The 19,361-nt window shown below is 40.2% G+C and overlaps 1 protein-coding gene across 2 annotated transcripts; it reads right to left on the bottom strand.

Moving 5' to 3' along the window:
- Nucleotides 1-1,204: 1,204 nt before the first annotated feature.
- Nucleotides 1,205-13,533, bottom strand: LOC129192628 (E3 ubiquitin-protein ligase TRIM35). 2 transcript variants are annotated; one of them, XM_054796818.1, is made up of 7 exons: nt 12,936-13,533; nt 11,627-11,722; nt 10,072-10,302; nt 7,636-7,658; nt 4,898-5,016; nt 2,639-2,948; nt 1,205-2,029 (listed from the first exon to the last, which is right to left on the bottom strand). In XM_054796818.1, the coding sequence occupies exons 1-7, from the start codon at nt 13,518-13,520 to the stop codon at nt 1,963-1,965; spliced, it is 1,431 nt and encodes a 476-aa protein (XP_054652793.1). In that variant the 5' UTR covers nt 13,521-13,533; the 3' UTR covers nt 1,205-1,962. The 2 variants fall into 2 exon arrangements, with proteins under 2 accessions (XP_054652793.1, XP_054652792.1); XM_054796817.1 differs by having other exon boundaries at nt 1,205-2,948.
- Between the last annotated feature and the right edge of the window lie 5,828 nt (nt 13,534-19,361).

The raw sequence follows: 19,361 nt of genomic DNA, 5'->3' as shown, positions 1-19,361 counted from the left end.
TCATCCATCCCTTGACTGTGGTCTAGCACTGTGCTCTGAGGTTTGTCACTGGGTGTAGCCGCCTCACACACCACTGCGAACTGTACGCTCAAGCTGGCATGGCGATATACACACTGGGTGACTCTGCCTTATAAAGTTCTTCTTGGCTCGAGTCTCACTTACTTATGCACTTTTCTTTGGAGAACTGAAAGCTGTTATTCCTTACCATCCAATGATGTTTTGCATCTCCACTCCTCATGTTCAAACTGAAACAGAGAAAAAAAAAACATCTATGCCCTCTGTGCTCGGAATTCCTCCAATTTGATCTGAAATTGTCACAATTTGTTTCATTGGAAGCCTTCCGCTCTATCTTAAGAAACCGACGGAAATCTTTTGAACAGCGCCTGTGTTCTTAAATTCTTACTGTCATTATAACTCCTGCACTTTGAAAAAAAATGTTTGCTCTTCATATCTCAAATGTTTGTTTTGTTATTATTTGGCTAGTTTGTTCATTGATGTATTAGTTAAAGTTAAATCATGTTCCTGATTAATTTAAAAAATGTGTGATATTGTCACAAATGGATCTGGATCATGCAAAGTTGATCTTGATTCCATAAATCCAAATTTCCCTCCTAGTTTGTAGAGCCTGTAGCTATTGTTTCATCTTCACCTGCGGGTGTGGTCACATTGCAATATGTATTTATCAATCACTCAACCAGCTAACTTTATTTATAAAGCACCTTTCACACATCACATAATAGCCATACAAGGTGCTTTACACCAGTACAGCTGGACAGTAAAATTACACAATACAAGCAGCAGTACAACAAAACAAGATCAATAAAATAGATACAAACAACAGACTTTAATAAAAAATAAATTCATGACATATTTCATGCAATAAAATCAATATCTCGCGCTGGGTCAAAGGCCAAACAGTAAACGTGTTTTTTAAGACGGGCTTTAAAAATGGACAGTGAAGGTGCTTGTTAAAAGTGCGGAGGTTGGAAACTAATAATAAACGACTGAGATTTTTTGTTATTCACTGCTGTTCACATACTGTAATTAAAGGGATAGTTTGGATTTGTTGACATGAAGTTGTATGACATCCCCATCAGCAGTGTAGTCCATTAACAGCGACTTACCCCCCACTTGATCTGCTAAGTCCAGTTCTGGTCAGATTTCTGTGATGAAGAACGTAGATCCGCTTAGTTGCTGGGGACAATTAAGTAAAGAGTTTGGCTTCTCAAAATAATATGCGTTCAAAAGAGTAATACATTTCAACAAAAATGCCTTCTCAAAAAAATAAAACCTCACAAAACGCTCAGCGTTATATTTGTCTCCCACCGTATTCCTGCGCATTGTCGCCTGTGCGTCCTTGTCTATGTGACAAAGACGCTCGCGTCTGCTTCCGCAACGGAGCGCCGCGGCCATCTTCTTTATGTTTGTGTTCCACAGCGGAAGAAGATGCGAGTGTCTTCGTCTTGAGAAGCCAAACTCTTTACTTAATTGTTCCCAGCAACGAAGCGGAACGACGTTCTTCATCACCAAAATCCGACCAGAACTGGACTTAGGAGACCAAGTGGGGGGTAAGTCGCTGTTAATGGACTGCAGTGCTGATGGGGGTGTCGTACAACTTCATGTCAAAAAATCCAAACCATCCCTTTAAGTTTATATAATACTGAGCCTCGAAGGCTGGTAATTTTTAGACATTACACAAAATGGTAGCGTAGGGACACATGCTGCTGCATTTTGTGCGGTTGGCGCTGTTCTGACTCCCAGCCGCTACGCTAACTCGGAGATAGCTGGCCGGGTTGTGTCAGACGAGGCATTAAGCGTAAAAACTAACCCAAAGAAATCATGGAATGGATTGACTGATAGGGGAGAAGCACACTAACATGCATTTTCAACATATACAAACTGTACTTTAGTCTGAATTGTTCATCGGGGAAGGCCCAGGACGTGTTGAAGACACTATGTCTCTCAGGATGTGCTGGGAAGAGCTGGATGAAGTACTGTAGATGGGAAGAGCGAAGTCTGGGCTTCTCGTCTTAGGCAGAATAAGTCAAAGAAGATGGACTTTAAATAGAAAATAGTTTGATGGCACTATCTGCAGAGGAAAAAGAGTGCCTTAGCTATGACTCTAGCAGAGGGTGCTGTCTCAAGTCAATTCACTCAATATTTTCGACGACGGGAAGATGCTTTGATGTGATGTGATGTAACAGCACGTTTTGTCATTAAATACTGGGTGCATGTCTTGTTTTTTAACGTGTCAAACTGAATTTAAAATGTGTTTGAGAACTGTGGGATGCATATTATAAAGTTTGGAGCCATTTCCTGGGGGTCTCGTATCGTAAGCCCCGCAAGTAGCTGGGTTCGGTCATGCTTTCCTTCCTTACCGTGCTGTATGTTATCATGATGCTATTCTGTTCCAACAGTGACCCTTGCTTCAGTGATTTTCAGAGGGTGTTTGGAACAAGTGGTAGAAAAGTATGGTCTGAGTGTGCCACTCCATTGCTTTTTAAATCTATGGATCAGAGTGTTGCCGTTGGCATCAGAGAAAGTCAGACACCCCCTCTCCCAGTCCAGTTGGATTCTGATTCTGGATGGTGTTTTCCTGAGTGTAAGAGGTGAACTGTGGCCGGGAGAAGCACGATACACGCCAGAGGAGAGGGACACAGTCCACAGGCCACCACTAGATTCAACAGGATTTTCATCCAATCCAGACCAGTCCTTCCTATTTACACTCTCACTGGCCACCCCTAAAGACCACTGGCTGTTCTCGCCGACTTCCACCTCCCAGTGATGGCTCCCAGAGCTGAATCCAGCTGAACCCAAGACGCCCTGTGGGTTCACAAATCTCTCTGGGTTGTCTGGAAGAGGCTGTTCATCACACACTAACACACTGGACAGGTCAGGAGACACGACTAAACACGATGAGCCGGTATTGGGATCCAAGGTCACCGGGACTGTGGATAAAGGGACACTGGTGTCATAGGATAACATCAAAACAAAGGATAGATACTAAAGGTAAACAGTTTTGTCAAGAAAAAAGCACATGTGTTTTTACATGAGCATAAACTAATTTGTGTTTTGTACAGTTTTAGGTGAGTGTACACAGTTACTGTGTTTGACTAAAGTAGATTCAAGAGGACTAAATCAGTGGCTCTCAACTGGTCTACTCAACTATCACCCCTCAATGATGAGCGGTGACCACATTTTTCAACTCAAACTTCTCAAATGTCTTACATTTAAAGGGACTGTTTGCAACACAACGTGAGCTGCAGCGCTGAGACGCTGTCTCTTTCTTTCTGCAGCAGATATCTGCAGCTGTGTGTCGGATGGAGGCCAAATTAAAGGGATAGTTCGGATTTTTTTTACATGAAGTTATATGACATCCCCATGAACAGTGGACTATTTCAACAGTGACTTACCCCCCCATTTGGTCCCGCGAGTCCATTTCTGGTTGGATTTCCATGATGAGGAACGTAGTTCGGTTTAGTTGCTGCATCATTTAAGTAAAGAGTTTGGCTTCTCAAAACAATATGCGTTCATCATAAAAATGCTTCCTCAAAAACATCAGACCTCACAAATCGCTCAGCGTTATATTTGTCTCCCGCCGTGTCCCTGTGCACTGTCGCCTCTCTATTTGTGTGTACTCTTTTCAACGCATATTGTTGAGAAGCCAAACTCTTTACTTAAATGACCAGCAACTAAGCAGAACTACGTTCCATCACGCAAATCCGACCAGAAATGACAAACATGAAAGCCACATGTTTTAAAATGTATTCTCTGAGAGCCATATCTTTTTTTTTAGCATTCAATACATTTAAATGCATGCGTTTTTAAGCAAGACCCACAATTTTAGACTATAATAAGTCTCTTAATTTGGTCTTTTTAATGTTGTTATACTTAAGCTAACCAATAATAAATGAAATACTTCTTAGCATTAGACTTAGTGCTTAGCGTGTTTAGCAAGGAGTAGGAGTGATGTCAGCCCTGTGGAAGTATTTTTCGTTAAAATCCATGGAAATTTAATATGACCAACCTCTCGCACAAGTGGAAAGAAGGATTTTCGCAACACCACGGCTTCCTTAAACCGCTTTTTTGACACATTTGCAAAGCGTGAGGAACTCCCACAAGGCGGCAGAAAGTCATTGGTGTTAGGGTTGACGAGAATTAGAAATATGTGTACAGTAGAATCTATGGTTGCACTGTTACTTGTATTTTGGAAAGACAGGTTGCCTGGCAACCTTATCAAGTCTGCCACAACTGCACACGTAGAAAGCACACACACCCTTGATTGACAAGAGCTGGAGCCTGTTAGATGCAGACACAGAGTCACATACTGATCCACTCAGGAAAGAGTAAAGCCCCTGCTTGGGCGGGACTTAAGAATAGCATAACAAGGTAGGCACTTCCCAGTTCGGGACCTTCTGGCTTCCTCCTTTGAAGGGCAGAGGGCCAGCGCTGTACTTAGTGACAGGTTTCAGACAATTTTAATGATAAAAAATTGAAAATACAGAAAAGTGGGTCCAACGGATCTCTTATTTGGAAAAACGAACCCAAACGTTTCATTGGCCAAAACAAAAAAGAACCAGCCTCCGTCACCTGGCGTGAGTAATGTCAGGTTTAAACACTTCAATGAGCACCTTGAGCCTCACTACATTGTGCCTGTTGTGGACAAAGCTGTACACCAGCTGCACAAAGAAGTAAATGCGTCAGTTTTTCGCATTCCTATTGTTGCTGACTATTCTCTGTTTGAGTAATATCACTTGATAATATCACCTTTTCTAACATTCCACACCAAGTAATAAAATTCTATACTGTATGATTCGTGCTGATATTGGATCAATATCATTATCGGCCAATATGCAAAGCTGCAAAATCGGAATTGTATTGGGACGTCCCTACTCACAATAGTGGATTATTCTCAGCATCTTCTCCCAGACATGGTGTTGAATGCAGCTCTGGTACTTGGGGACATCAATCAGAGCTCCAAATTCATCTTTGTACTCGTCCACTCTGTACGGAGTCCTGAGACAAACAACTTAAGATAAGGCACTCCAAGCATAACACATTTTTTTTACCACTACATTTACAGCAGAGCCTGGTACTGTATTACACACCGTGGCACTTCCATACATTAAACATGTGACAGTGCATCACCAAGGTAACATTTCAGGTGAAATTGGCAAACTGCAGTATTTGTGACGGAAGCTGCATTATGGAAAATGTCGCCTTAGGCTTTACATTTTAAAACATGCCATAAAACTGCCTGAAAGAATGAGACAGGCCCACATACTTTAATGTACAGTGGAACCTCGGTTAGCGTCCGCCCCGTGTTTTTCAGTTCACGTCAAAAATGTTTGCGTGCATTCTTCACTTAGCGTACAATATAGGATGTTATTATTATTATTTTTATTATTAATACACTGAGTGAGTCCAACTGTGTTCTTAATGTATTTTTGACAACAAACTGTTCTTGTTACCATCCTATTAGCTTTCTAACAAAATGCCAACCGGAACCGGAAGTTGTCATCTATTGTCTATGTCATCAGCTGTTGACTCTCAAACATGCTAACTGTTGAATACATAAAAAATGGATTTTTCTCCCGGAATACTACTTTAGCCTTGCAACTTGGGTTCCTAACAGAGTGTAACATGCTCCTTTTCGGACATAGTGAATTGTGCCAGTGTTATCATGTGATGTCCTTGTACTTGTTCATACATGTTAAGCATGCATGAACTAAATTAAACCTAGGGATGCGCCGATCAGGGTTTTATGCTGCCGTTTCAGGCAGGGTTTCCTCCAGGACTAAAATCGTCCGATACCGATCACATGGATTAATTATACGTTTTTCAATTCATTTATGATGAGTGCTATTGGCCAGGGGTTCCGTATAAAGGGAAAAAGTCAGGACAGTTCCAAGGTCCCTTGACTGCCAGGGGGCTCAAAAATAGATTAAATTAATAAAAAAGTTGGAGGGGGGGCGGGGTTTAACGTGATTTTTTTCATGGCACCCAGAATTCCTGGCTGCAACCCCTGCTACTGGCTATATGATATAAAAAAGGAACCATAAAATCACCTTCATTTAGACAAAAACATTTTGGACTTAATTTTTGAAGACAACATATACTGTATCACTGAAACTTCCAAAGGATTGATAACATTTTGACTGATCTTTCAAGGCACACAGAATATTGTGTTCTATTAGACTCATCAGGAAAAAAAAGTTTGTTTCTACCTTTTTCCGTTCTTAAGTAATCACCAGTTGAACATAACTGAGTTTCAGGAAAATATCAGCTCCCAACAAGAAAATGGAGAAAAACAGCTTTTTGTGAAAAGACACGTTTCAAGTATAACTTTCACTTGGACACATTTTTTTTGCTTTTGTGACAGCTCAAATATGTCAACAATTATACCACAACATAAACAACACAAAATATAACACCATGAATTTCACATTTCGAACTAAACTGTGTGTGCACACACACGCGTGCATGAATTAAAATGTCCCTACAGTGAGTAACCTTCTGCACGCTACACTCCACCATGCTCTTCCACTTCCTCCTTGCTGTCGAGTGTGTTTTTACATCCAAAAGATCCATACCGAGCGCTTATCAAATACACTTCTGACACCTTGTGGCCATTTGTACGGCTTAAAGCTCCTTTAAAAGTGACATCTTTTACTGTGCAGTTGCATCATCACCTCTTTTTGCCTCTGGCGCAAAAATACGCACAATACGTGTAAATACGTGTTTGGGTTTCTAAAAACGTATAAATACGTCTTTGGTATTGAATGAGTTAATGAGACTTTGGATGTTAGAGTACGTTGGTGGAACTTCCAGCTAAGTGAGAGAGCACTCTGCAAACCCGGTGTCTTCCACTGCTGAGAAAGACTGGTCATCTCGTCCGATGAATTCAATTATTTTTCAAGTTATTAGCTTAGCATTTGGACTGTCACACACATACAGGAGAGTGTTGGCCACATGGCTATGATAGCTACCGTTTGACTGCTGGTCACACCGTCATCTTCAAAAACTCACCATACTCCATCAAGTGTTTGCGCTTCAAATGCCGTGTTAAAGCTTTTTAACGTGCTACGCCCGCAAGATAGTCTTCGTGGCATGTGTTGGCAGTTGAGTTCCACACGGCAGACATGATTGTTTTTGTTTTGAAGGAAAGTGGGAGGACGACACTGCCCAATACGTCAATTAGGGCAAGACACGATACTGCATAAAAGGATCGCTGCGGTCTGCAATAGTGCTAGCCACAGGTGATCAGCTTTAGCAATCGACGTTGAATGGAATTTATTGGCATATGCCGATCTTGTGATTTTTCAACGAAATCGGCTGATACTGATCGGGAGCCGATCGATTGCAGCATCCCTAAATAAACCATTACCATAGCAGCTTGTTTCGATTGCCCCTGCCACAGTCTAAAAATAAAATGAAACAAACCCAAAAAAACCTGAAACAAATTGAGAAAAAGACCAAAAAGGCATAATCTAAAGAGAAAAAGTTGAAATGTTGATATTAGTAAGACTAATAGTAATCCATTTTGTCACCTATGACATAAAGCTAACAAAGATTTGTATGTACAGTACATGTATGTGATTATTCATACAAGAAGCAACAAATTAGCTTGCTCACCTTTGAGAGGCACTTCTGTAATTCTGAAGGGAGAAAAAACAAGTTCAATCAACTGGAGGGAAGAGAATGAAGCCAGCATGAAAGGCTTTTTGGAAATCGTTTCTTGTCCACTGTCATGCTGCTCAAGTGTTCATTTCCACACTTGCTTGAAACATTGAATGACATTAGAAGAAAGTCTGGTTGAAGGTTTTGAAGGTCTGTATGCAAAAATTTGAATTTGGAATAAGAATGTGAGTATGGACACTTATTTGTTTGTGTCCTTACTTTCCTATACAGTAGGTCTACTTTGATGCCAAAGGGGCTCCTGTGGCTCCGTCCATATGGATTTGCCTTGGTCAACCAAGAGCAAACCTCTTCAAAGTATGGAAATTGGGAGTTGTTGTCTATTTCCTGCATGTTGCCAGAAGCGCAGTCCTGGTATACATTCATTGGAATTGTTTGGTTGCAACCACATGACCTGGAGGCAGTTTGCGTCATTTCCGGTCTTCAATTACCACGGAGATGCGCAGATGTCAGAGTACTGTAACGTTTTAGAGCTGAATATACAAGCCATATCTTCAAAACATAGCTGAATGTGATACTCTTAAGAAGGAATAGACTTCTCAAAATGTGAACTATTACCAAGAAAGCACTGAAGTTGACATGTCAAGCTGTCTGGTGGGCCAGACGTGCTTCTACACCAGGGGCATCAAACTCGTTTTCACCGTGGGCCTCATCGCAGTTATGGTTATCCTCAGAGGGCCACTTTTTCTAATTCTATTTTAGAAATTCATTAATAATTAATTATTATATTCATTTTTCATTAATAACTAATACAAAGTCATTTTAAATTGGATTTGACAACAAAAAAATATAAGATTTTCTGTTGTTTTTGTTAGTAATATTAATTTTGTTTTTACTTTAATATATTATTTTATTATTTATTGTAAATGTAACAGTAAACGTTTATTACATTATTGTAAAAATATGTTTTAAATATGACATTTTTTACTAATTTAAATATATTTATGTTAAGTACAAAAAATATTAAACTACAGCATACATATAAAAATACAATAATATAAATATAATTTTACAATCGTATACAAGTAAAATAATGAAAAATAAAGCTTAAAAAAGTAAAAACAAAATTAATATTACTAACAAAATTACAATATATATACACAAATATTTTTTTAAATAATATTAAAATAAGTGTCCTTTTGACTTGCATTATTTCTAGGCCTTCGCGGGCCACATAAAATGATATGGGGGGCCAAATCCGGACCCCGGGACCTGTGTTCTACACGCAAGGAATGAAATAATTACAAAAGTATGGAACTTCTTTACATCTGATTGGGTCCACAAATTAGGTGTTGAAATCATTCGTACATGCGTAAGTACTAAAGATGTCCGATAATATCAGCCCGATATTATCGGCCCGATATTGGCATAAAAATGTAATATCGGTCGGTATCGGGATTTCTCCCTGTAACGAAAGCCGATAATAAACATAATCTGTATATAGGCCTATGGCCTCCCGTATTTGCCGGCACGCAAAAGATGACCTCATCAAACCGCCTCTCAAGCGTGGAAACAAAACAGGTATAGAGCAAATAGGATGGGCACAAGAATTGATCCCTGGGGAACTCCACAGTCAAGGTTTTGTTGTTTTCTTGAACTATTTCCCTTTATCCTTATCCTAGTTGTAACTTTTGTCAAAATCCCTATTTGAAGTTCCACAGGTATGATTTTCCATAACTTCTAGTTACAAAGGCTACGTTCACATTGCAGTTATTTCAAAATTTTTGGTTCAAATCCCATTTTTCATGTGGTCATTCACATTGCCCTAAAATTTGACTTGATAATGTGAACGCAAAGTTTCTGGGAGGTAACGTGCAGGCACAAAAGCGCAACGTCACACGCATTTCCGTTTGTTTATGGAAGTATTGCTTCAGTGTTTGCTCCCCTCAACGTGTTTCAGCAAAACAAATCGGAATTGAGCTGCAGTGTGAACGTAGCCAAATACGCTTGACCCCCACGTGTTTCAGCCTGTGACGACGCTACTGGACATGACGTCATGTGAAAGACAGCAATACCTGCCCATTAAATGTGTTTGTGCATTCATTTCAGTTGGTCCATAATGTCCATAACAGGCTTGTAACAAAACAGTAACATCATTTAAAATTTTAGATGAACATAAAATGCATGACAAAATGATCAAGTTCATTTTCATTCACTCTGTGATGAGTTAATTTATTTAAGGTCTAGCTAGTGCCCACGAGTGACCACGAGGCAGTTGTTTTGTTAACGTAAAAAAATATGATATATGATATAATACGGTTTTAATTTTGCGAGATCTTGTGACATCCTAGCATTCACACAATTATAACAAGAATATTTTTGTGTTATTTTTGTTATTGTTATTTGTACAACATGTGCCCCCACAGTTATTACCTTTAGAAAGAAGATGTTCTCTGATTCCATAAATTCTTCCAATTCTCTGATACCGGTAGTCAGGTTCCGTATGTCGTTACTCAACTTGTTTATCTTGTGCTCGACCTGCTGAATCTTCTCTTCTTCTTCCCGCTTCAACTCTGACATCAGAGCGGCCTCTTCGTCACGCAAGTGCTGGTGCATCTTCTCAAATTCCTCCCTCAAGATCTGGGTGGTTGTTATTGACTGGGTCTGTGAACAATGTCAAAAAAAGAAGACTATCACATGACAAGATTCTGCTTGATTGTGTTAAATAGTAACGTTGTAATGTGAATACATTTCAAGGAATAAAAATTATGCTTTATTTCACTTTCACTTCAACATGCTTTATTTCTCTATGTTCAGTTTTACAGTACTACAAAGTAAAAGCTCTGAAATGTAACTCAGCTGGAGTCTTTATTGAGAAAATGAACAGAAGAAACAAAACAGAAAACCTTTACAGACACGTTTCTTAAAATAATTTTGAGTTTGTGGATAACTGCACTTTTTCTTTTATTATTTTGTCCATCATCCACAATCCTTATATGAGAAGAACACACGTCTTTCCCTTTTCTGTGAGTTGTAGATAGCCGCCGAGCCAAGGCAGTTTTTCACTAACAATGAAGAAAATGGGGATTCACCTATTCTGCCTAGAAAACCCTCTAAAAAACATTGAAAAAACTCCAAAGTTTTATAAACAGTGGTGTGACAAAGTGCTTGCCCCCTTCTTATTTTTTTGCATTTTTGTCACACTTAAATGTTTCAGATCATCAAGCAAACTAAAATATTAGTCAATGACAACACAACTGAACACAAAATGCAGTTTTTAAATGAAACCTTTTATTATTAAGGGAGAAAAAAAAATCCAAACCTACATGTTCCTATGTGAAAAAGGGAATGTCTCAAGTTTCATTTAAAAAGTGCATTTTATTGTTCAGTTGTGTTGTCATAAATTTGTTTGATGATCTAAACATTTAAGTGTGTATAAATTCAGGAAGGGGTCAAACACTTTTTCACACCACAGTATATGTATGTTGCGAAACTGTTCACAAATAAGTTTGTTGATAAAAATATATTAGCCGTTTGCCAAAAATCGTAATCCCTCCAGCATGGCCTGTTTGGGCATGCCCACAACGCCCCACCAGGGGGGCGTCAGGAGGTATCCGGACAAGATGCCCGAGACACCTCAAATGGCTCCTCTAAATGCAAAAGAGCAGCGGGTCCTTCAGGATGACTGAGCTCCTCACCCTATCTCCAGTCCAGTCACTCTATTGAGGAAATTGATTTGGACCGTTTGTATCTGCAATTTTGCTCTTTCGGTCACTGAACGACCTGGTTTTCGGCGGCCATATCTCACAGGGACGACCATGTATTTACTTGGTACTGAATCAACACCAAAATTTGCAATATCGCTCACAAATACATTGTAACCTGTCATCCTATCCAGCTTTTATTTTGCTACTTTTCAGCCCAACTACATTTTTCAGTTTTACATTTCCTGTTATATTGTGAAAAACTGTCATCACTCAAGAGGTACCATGATGTGAGTTGCTGTGTCCTCCCAGTTTTGTTTTATGGTGGTTATAGTCTCCAGTTGCTCCTGGATAGCTCTGATGGTAGATCTCATCTGCCTCTACAAGCACACAATCAGGGCAGATCTGTTATTGTTTTTGTTTGTGTCTTGGAACAAAACAGTAATACAGCCTTGTTTTCACCAAGCAGTACAATTTGCTATTTTGGCAATGTTTTGTTACCAATCAGCGACCACAGTAAAACAGTAAGTACAAAATAGAGCTGGTCTGCAGAGAGTCATCAGCTAACTGCCACAAAGGTGATGAAATGGGAAGAACACAAACTGCACCTCTTGTTATGATAAGCAGCAAAAAACAGCACAATCTATTGCTGTCCATTGTTTAGCGTGAGCTGTTCCTCTGTGTGGGGTTCCTATTTCAACTATTTGGCGGGTTACACTGTGTTACATTGGTTCAATGTCACAGTCTATTTATGTAGCTGACACAGATCTCACGATCACAAGTGTAGAACCTGCGGTTCATACACAAGACAGCTCAAGGTTTTTGGTTCTGGACAGCAAATGCCTTCATCGTGAGCTGAACTGAATTGAACCACTTAGTAGAAAAGTAATTTAATCATCACAATTTCCATGTTCCATCCATTCATTTTCTAACAGGGTTAGAAGAAGGGTTGCGAGAAGCCAGAGCGTATCCACCTGCCTTCGTTCGTTTCACGTATTTCACCTGGAAGGTGAAACGCTCCCAAACAATGGCCGATAATCTCCAGGCTCTGGTTTCTCCTTTGCACGATCTCTTGCTCTCTAGTTTACCGAGTAGACACATGGCGTGAGAAACACTTCCTGCCTCTCGTGTGTACCATGTGGGAAATCGGTACCGAATCTACGCCTGTACCGAACCAAAAGTTCTGTAATGAAAAGTCAGTTTATGAATACATGCACCTTGTACCCCTGTGTGAATGTGAGAGTGAACGGTCTATATGTGTCCTGTGATTGACTGGCGGCCAGTCCAGGGTGTGGTCCGTCTTTTGCTTAGGTAGGTTCCAGATTCCCGTGATTGGGCTTGAGGAAATGGATGGATGGATAATTGGATGGTTTCAGCAGGGTTCGCAACAACACATTAAAAAAGCTATCTATAGTGTCATCATGGAAAACAGGTGCTTTGATTGTAATGTTAAATCATTACATATATTCAACCATCAACAACTTATAGTGTTGTTTAAGATATTTCTTAGCAAATATGATCATACCACAATCGCATTCATGAATTCAAAAAATAAAAAGTATAATCTGCATATGTTTTTTTCCCCCATCTGACCTTACAAACAAGAACAGCCTCTTGAATGGAGCAGCACTGGTGTTGTTCCTGATCGTTCATTTGACACTTTTGGCAGAGGAGGTCTCCCTTGTCTAGACAAAACTCACTGAACGGTTCTCCATGCTTCACACATTGCTGCTCTTTCTCCAAATTACCATTTTCACCATAAGTTTTGGACTCCTCTGCAGCAGTCCTTAAAATCGCTGCTTCTGCTTGTGGTGTCACCCCATATCTCCTGGGCTGCCCCTGGAACAAGGCACCCAACAGACTGTGAAGGACAGAGTCCATCAACTGGGAACCATAGCAGATTGTGCAACCTTCATGACCCATCTCCTGCTGGCTCAGTTCAATGCAACGTAGACATAGCTTGTGGCTGCAAGGCAAAGTCACAACACCCACTGACTGGCAACCTGGACACTCAGTCTCTTCTTCAGTTTGGGGTGAGGTCTCCTCTTCTTCAGTCAAATCCAGATTAGTGGATTCTCTTCTGGCTGTAGTTTCAAAAGCTTGGTCATCAAAATACCTAAGGTTTTGCTCTTGTTCCAGTTTATTCTCCTGATCAGCCCGACTCGTCTTCTCAGCCATGGCTGCGCTTCCAATGAAGTCTAATTTTAGTGAGTCTGCCTTTTAGATGAAGTATTTGTTTGTGTGCTTCTGTTCCCTAGTGTGTGCTACAAATCCACATAAACACAAGCACCTCCTACTCAGCTGCTGCACGCTGATATCATGAAAGGTCATGAAATGACATGATAAAAATACTTGACAGAGTTTGATAACTTGTTTGCAGCCTGGCTATCACTGCTAGCTTCATTGGACCACTTTATTTGTTAGGCTACACATGCAAATACAGTTTTATGACGACATTGTGCTAGTAAATACAACTACTGCTCAGTAATGTCATGAATCAAATGGTAATAGGGACACAGGACACGATGACAGGACAGACAACAATATTGGAAAACTGTAAGACCTCGATGAGCTAATGGCCAAAACAAGAAGACAGCAGAAAAATATGAAAGCATTACAGTGTATATATAACATAATGACAGTCAACAAAAAAGCTGGATGACAACATGACTGTCTATGACCTTCTAAATTTGTTTTTTCAACATTACTAGAGCCCTCTAGACATGAAATAACACCCCTTAATCACCTTTACATTTGTGTTACCCCATATAGTAGACATAAAAAGAGAAAATAAGCCATTTAAGGCATGTGGGGGTCGGACAGAAATTGACGTCAGGGATTCGAAGTTGAATTTTAGCTTGGCGTGAGTTACGGTCGCAACAATAGCCAATTGTGAGACCAATCAAACCTGCCATAAAAGCCTGATGTTCCGGTGACCAAGCCTGGAGCTTGTGTGTCTCACCGAACATTACAGTAACATTACTGACACCTAGTGACCAGTGTAGAATACTACATACACTCCTGACCAAAATCTTAAGACCAGTGGAAAAATTGCTAGAATTTGCATTTTGTACATTTGGATCTTAATGAGGTTTTAAGTAGAGCTACATTATGCAAAAGCAAAAAGGGGGAGTGACACAAAAAGCACTTTGAAAAAGTAATTTATTGAAAACAACAATTAAACTGAAATAGGCTGTTTATCAGCTGATCAAAAGTTTAAGACCATCGCTCAAAAAATAACAAAAAACTCTCCAAACCAGAACAAAAAATGTTCTCAGTAGGACTCAGTAATTAGTAGCTCCACCGTTCTTGTTAATCACTTCAAAAATTGCTTTGGGAATGCTTGATTCTTGACTCTACAGTTTGCATACCGCCAGAACCGGTCCACTGATGATGCAGTCAACACTGCCATCCACAAAGCCCTTTCTCACCTACAGGGCCAGGACAAATATGTAAGAATGCTATTTATAGACTATAGCTCTGCATTTAACACAGTCAGCGCCCACAAACACACAGATAAGCTCCTCACACTTGGCCTGTCACCCTCCCTCTGTAACTGGGTGTTTAACTTTCTAACAGGCAGGCCCCAGTCAGTCAGAGTCCACAATCGCACATCCAGCTCAAGAAATGTGAGCACTGGGACCCCACAGGGGTGTGTGCTGAGTCCGCTCCTCTACACACTCTTCACCTATGATTGCGTGGCCTCCCAGAACAACACCAGCATCATTAAATTTGCGGAGGACACTGATCACTGGTGGTGTTGAAACGTCATACAGAAGAGAGGTGGCGGATCTCATAGCTTGGTGTCATGATAACAATCTCCATCTCAATACAGATAAGACCAAAGAGATGATCATTGACCCAAGAACAAGGGAAAAGGAGCCGCATAGACCCCTGTTTATTGATGAGACTGAGGTGGAGAGGGTGAAAACCTTCAAGTTCCTTGGCACACACATCAGCGAGGACCTCACCTGGTCTCACAACACCCAACAAATCATCAAGAAGTCTCAAAGGAGACTGTACTTCCTGAGAAGACTGAGGAAATTTGGCATGTCCACCACAATCCTGAGTTGCTTCTACAGATGCACTATGGAAAGTGTCCTTACTGCCTCCATCACTGTTTGGTACGGTAACTGTACAACACGCGATAGCAAGGCATTCCAGCGGGTGATCAAGACCTCACAGCACATTGTTGGGGCAGCCCTCCCCTCACTGCAAGACATTTATAATTCTAGAGTCCTACGCAGAACACACAACCTCATCAAGGACAGCACACATCCACAACACTCATTATTCACACTCCTACCATCAGGCAGACGCTACAGGAGTTTGAAGTCCAGGACCACAAGGCTGGCGAACAGCTTTTACCCACAGGCCATCAGGCTTCTCAACGAAGCACTCACACACGCCGCACGCAACACAAGCACAACTCATAGCACTATATTATTTATTTATTGATTTCTATTAATGTCTCTTGTGTTGTTGTTGCTTGATTTATTGGTACTTATGTTTCTGATGTTCTTATTCATTTTCTTGTGTTTTTCTTTCTTTTTTTGGGAGAATGAACAGAACAAGAATTTCATTACACAGCAAAACTACCTGTTTTACTGTGCATATGACAATAAAACTATTGAATTGAATTGATGCGAGTGTTTCCAGGAGGCTAGTGGGAACATTGCTCCAAGTGGTGAAGATGGCTTCACCAAGGGCATCAACTGTCTGGAACTGATGGCCATTTTTATAAACTTCCCTTGCCATCATCCCCAAATGTTCTCTATGGGATTTAAAGGAGGGGAACATGCAGGATGGTCCAAAAGAGTGATGTTATTCTCCCTGAAGAAGTCCTTGGTCGATGTGAGTTGCTGTGTCCTCCCAGTTTTGTTTTATGGTGATTATGGTCTCCAGTTGCTCCTGCATAGCTCAAGCAAGCACAAGCACACAATCAGGGCAGATCTGTTATTGTTTTTGTTTGTGTCTTGGAACAAAACAGTAATAAAGCCTTGTTTTCACCAAGCAGTACAATTTTCTATTTTACTTTCAATTTTAACATTTTGGCAATGTTTTCTTACCAACCAGTGACCACAGTAAAACAGTAACTACAAAATAGAACTTGACCCACCCGTCTGCAGAGAGTCATCAGCTAACTGCCACAAAGGTGATGAAATGGGAAGAACACAAACTGCACCTCTTGTGATGATAAGCAACAAAAAACAGCACAATCCATTGCTGTCCATTGTTTAGTATGAGCTGTTCCTCTGTGTGGGGTTCCTATTTCAACTATTTGGCAGGTTACACTGTGTTACATTGGTTCAATGTCACAGTCTATTTATGTAGCTGACACAGATCTCACGATCACACGTGTAGAACCTGCGGTTCATACACAAAACAGCTCAAGGTTTTTGGTCAAGTGAGCATTGTGAACTGCAGCATTGTCCTGTTGAAAAAAACAGCTGTTACCACACAGACGAGGGCCCTCAGTCATGAGGGATGCCCGCTGCAACATCTGCACAGCTGCCGTTTGACGATCCTGCACAACCTGAAGCTCCAGTGGTCCACTAAATGCAAAAGCACCCCAGATCATGATGGACCCCCCTCCACTGTGCCGGGTAGAAAACATCTCAGGTGGGATCTCCTTGTCATGCCAGTAACCTTGGAAGCCATCTGGACTGTCAAGGTTACATTTTTTCTCATCAGAGAATAAAACTTTTTTCCACCTTTCAATGTCCCATGTTTGATGCTCCCTGGCAAAGTCTAAACGGGCAGTTTTGTGGTGTTGAAGGAGACGAGGTCTTTGAATTTGTTTTTAGTTTTTAAACCCTTTTCCTGCAGATGCCGTCTGATGGGTATTGCGCTGCAGTCGGCACCATTAAGGGCCTTAATTTGGGTGGAAGACCGCCCTGTGTCTTGATGGACAACCAATTGGATCCTCTGGCTCAGCGCAGGTGTGATTTTTTGGGGGGGTCTATCACTTCACTTTTCTCTCCCATAATGCTCAGGATCTTTCAAAAACTGGAAACGTGGATTTGTCATCAATGAATCTTCGATTCGAGGAGGAGGAAAATACGACGACAGGAGCAATATGTTTTAACAAGGATACAAAAACACTGCAGCGGAACAACGCCAGGACGAAGAGGCACAGTCTGAGGAGTGAAATACGCTTGAGTCACTTAATAATTTATTGTGTCTAACCTATTAGGTTGATCATTAAAATTCAAACAAAATTTTAACTTTGAGAGTGTTTAAACAAGAGGGATATGTGAGAAAATGTTAATGCCTGTGTATGGTGAGGGGTTTTACAGCCTTAAAACCATCCATTTTCTATGCCGCTTAGGGTCGCGAGAGTAAGCTGGAGCCTATCCCAGCTGACTTCGGCCGAGAGGTGGGGTACACCCAGGACTGGTCGCCAGCCAATGGCAGGGCACATATAGACAAACAACCATTCACACTCACATTTTTACCTATGGACAATTTAGAGTCTCCAATTAACCTAACATGCATGTTTTTGGAATGTGGGAAGAAGCCAGAGTACCTGGAGAAAACCCACGCACGCACCACTTGGCCACCGTGCGGCCAGCCTTAAAACATATATAATAATAGTAAAAAAAAAATGGATAAACGAGAGAACACTGGACTTTAGGAGAAACACGAGACACCCAGAGCCGGCTTTACAACACAACAGAGTGTGAGCACAAAAAACGTTAACGTACATAATTATTATTATGTATTATTATTAGATATTATTATGCATTACAAATTGGAAGTGAACCGTTACGTATTATTTATTTATGTATCTATTTTTATTCTATTTTTTTAATTTTTCTTTTCTTATCTTGCCTGTGTTGCTTTGATTGTTTATTATGACTTTATTATTATTTATTATGGTTTTTGGAGCGCTGCTCCAAACCTGAATTCCTCTTGGAGATGAATAAAGTGTCTAATGTGTGTTGTTTTGCACACAATGTAGAAGTTACGCACGTTGAGTGCGATGTTTGGATAATTGTGTGAATATTTAAAAAAAACAACAAAAAAAAAAGGATGTCCGTTTTCAAAATTGCATTTTAAAATGTGGGGTGGACTGTAAAATGATCTGGCAAAAATGGCAAAAAATGCGTTTTTGGAAATTCGCTTACACAAATCCATTTTGGGAAAGCCAATTTCTGGGATAGTCACATGACTGTCACATGACAACCTCTCCAAAATGTTGACTTGACATCACTTTGGGACTTCATGACTTTCAGTCACGTGAAGCCACTTTCAAGCTACAATAGCAGAAGCTTCATGAACTGGGGCAGTCTGTGCCTCAGTATAGTACTTGCTTGTGTCCAGTGGATGGCATCATATGACCAAAGAAGCTACTGTACGGGGGTGTAAAGCCTTCAAAACCCTCATCCCACCTGGGCCTTGATGTGGCTTTTTATGTCGATTTTTTCCCCCAGTGTAGGAGTGATACAATCAGTGAAGCTAATGAGCACTCAGTCTCTCCAGATGGTCCTTGCTTCAGTCACGGAGCCACAGTGAAGGTTTTTTTCCCCAAGTAAACCATGAGTCATTTTAATGGCATGAAAATGTGATTGTTTACTTTGAAAACAGGTGGGAAATGATTACATGTGCTCTTTAATCTACCGGCATGAGGCTGGAGTTACCACTGTAAATGATTTAACTCTTGTCTCATTGTATCTTGATAGTTTTTAGTTGACATTTTTCAAAATTTTGCTTATTATATCGTATTATGCACTAAAATCTGACATATACTTCTTAAAATAAGCAGATTATTTTGCTTACGTTAAGTAAGATAACCCATATATTAGTTTTCTTTACAATAAGGAAATTCCTAAAGATTATATTTAACAGACTGTAGATTATTTTCATTTATTTATGACAAACATGACATCTAAGACAGATAAAATATGTTTAAATATTTAGAATATTATTTAAAAGAAGTAAGTTTTATAAAAATAAGTAAATATTTCATATATTTTAAATATTTTTTATTTAAATATTTTTTTCATTTAATTATGA

Source organism: Dunckerocampus dactyliophorus, chromosome 13 (assembly GCF_027744805.1).
Source record: "Dunckerocampus dactyliophorus isolate RoL2022-P2 chromosome 13, RoL_Ddac_1.1, whole genome shotgun sequence".
Classification (NCBI taxonomy): Eukaryota; Metazoa; Chordata; class Actinopteri; order Syngnathiformes; family Syngnathidae; genus Dunckerocampus; species Dunckerocampus dactyliophorus.
This window is presented reverse-complemented; position numbering and strand designations above follow the sequence as displayed.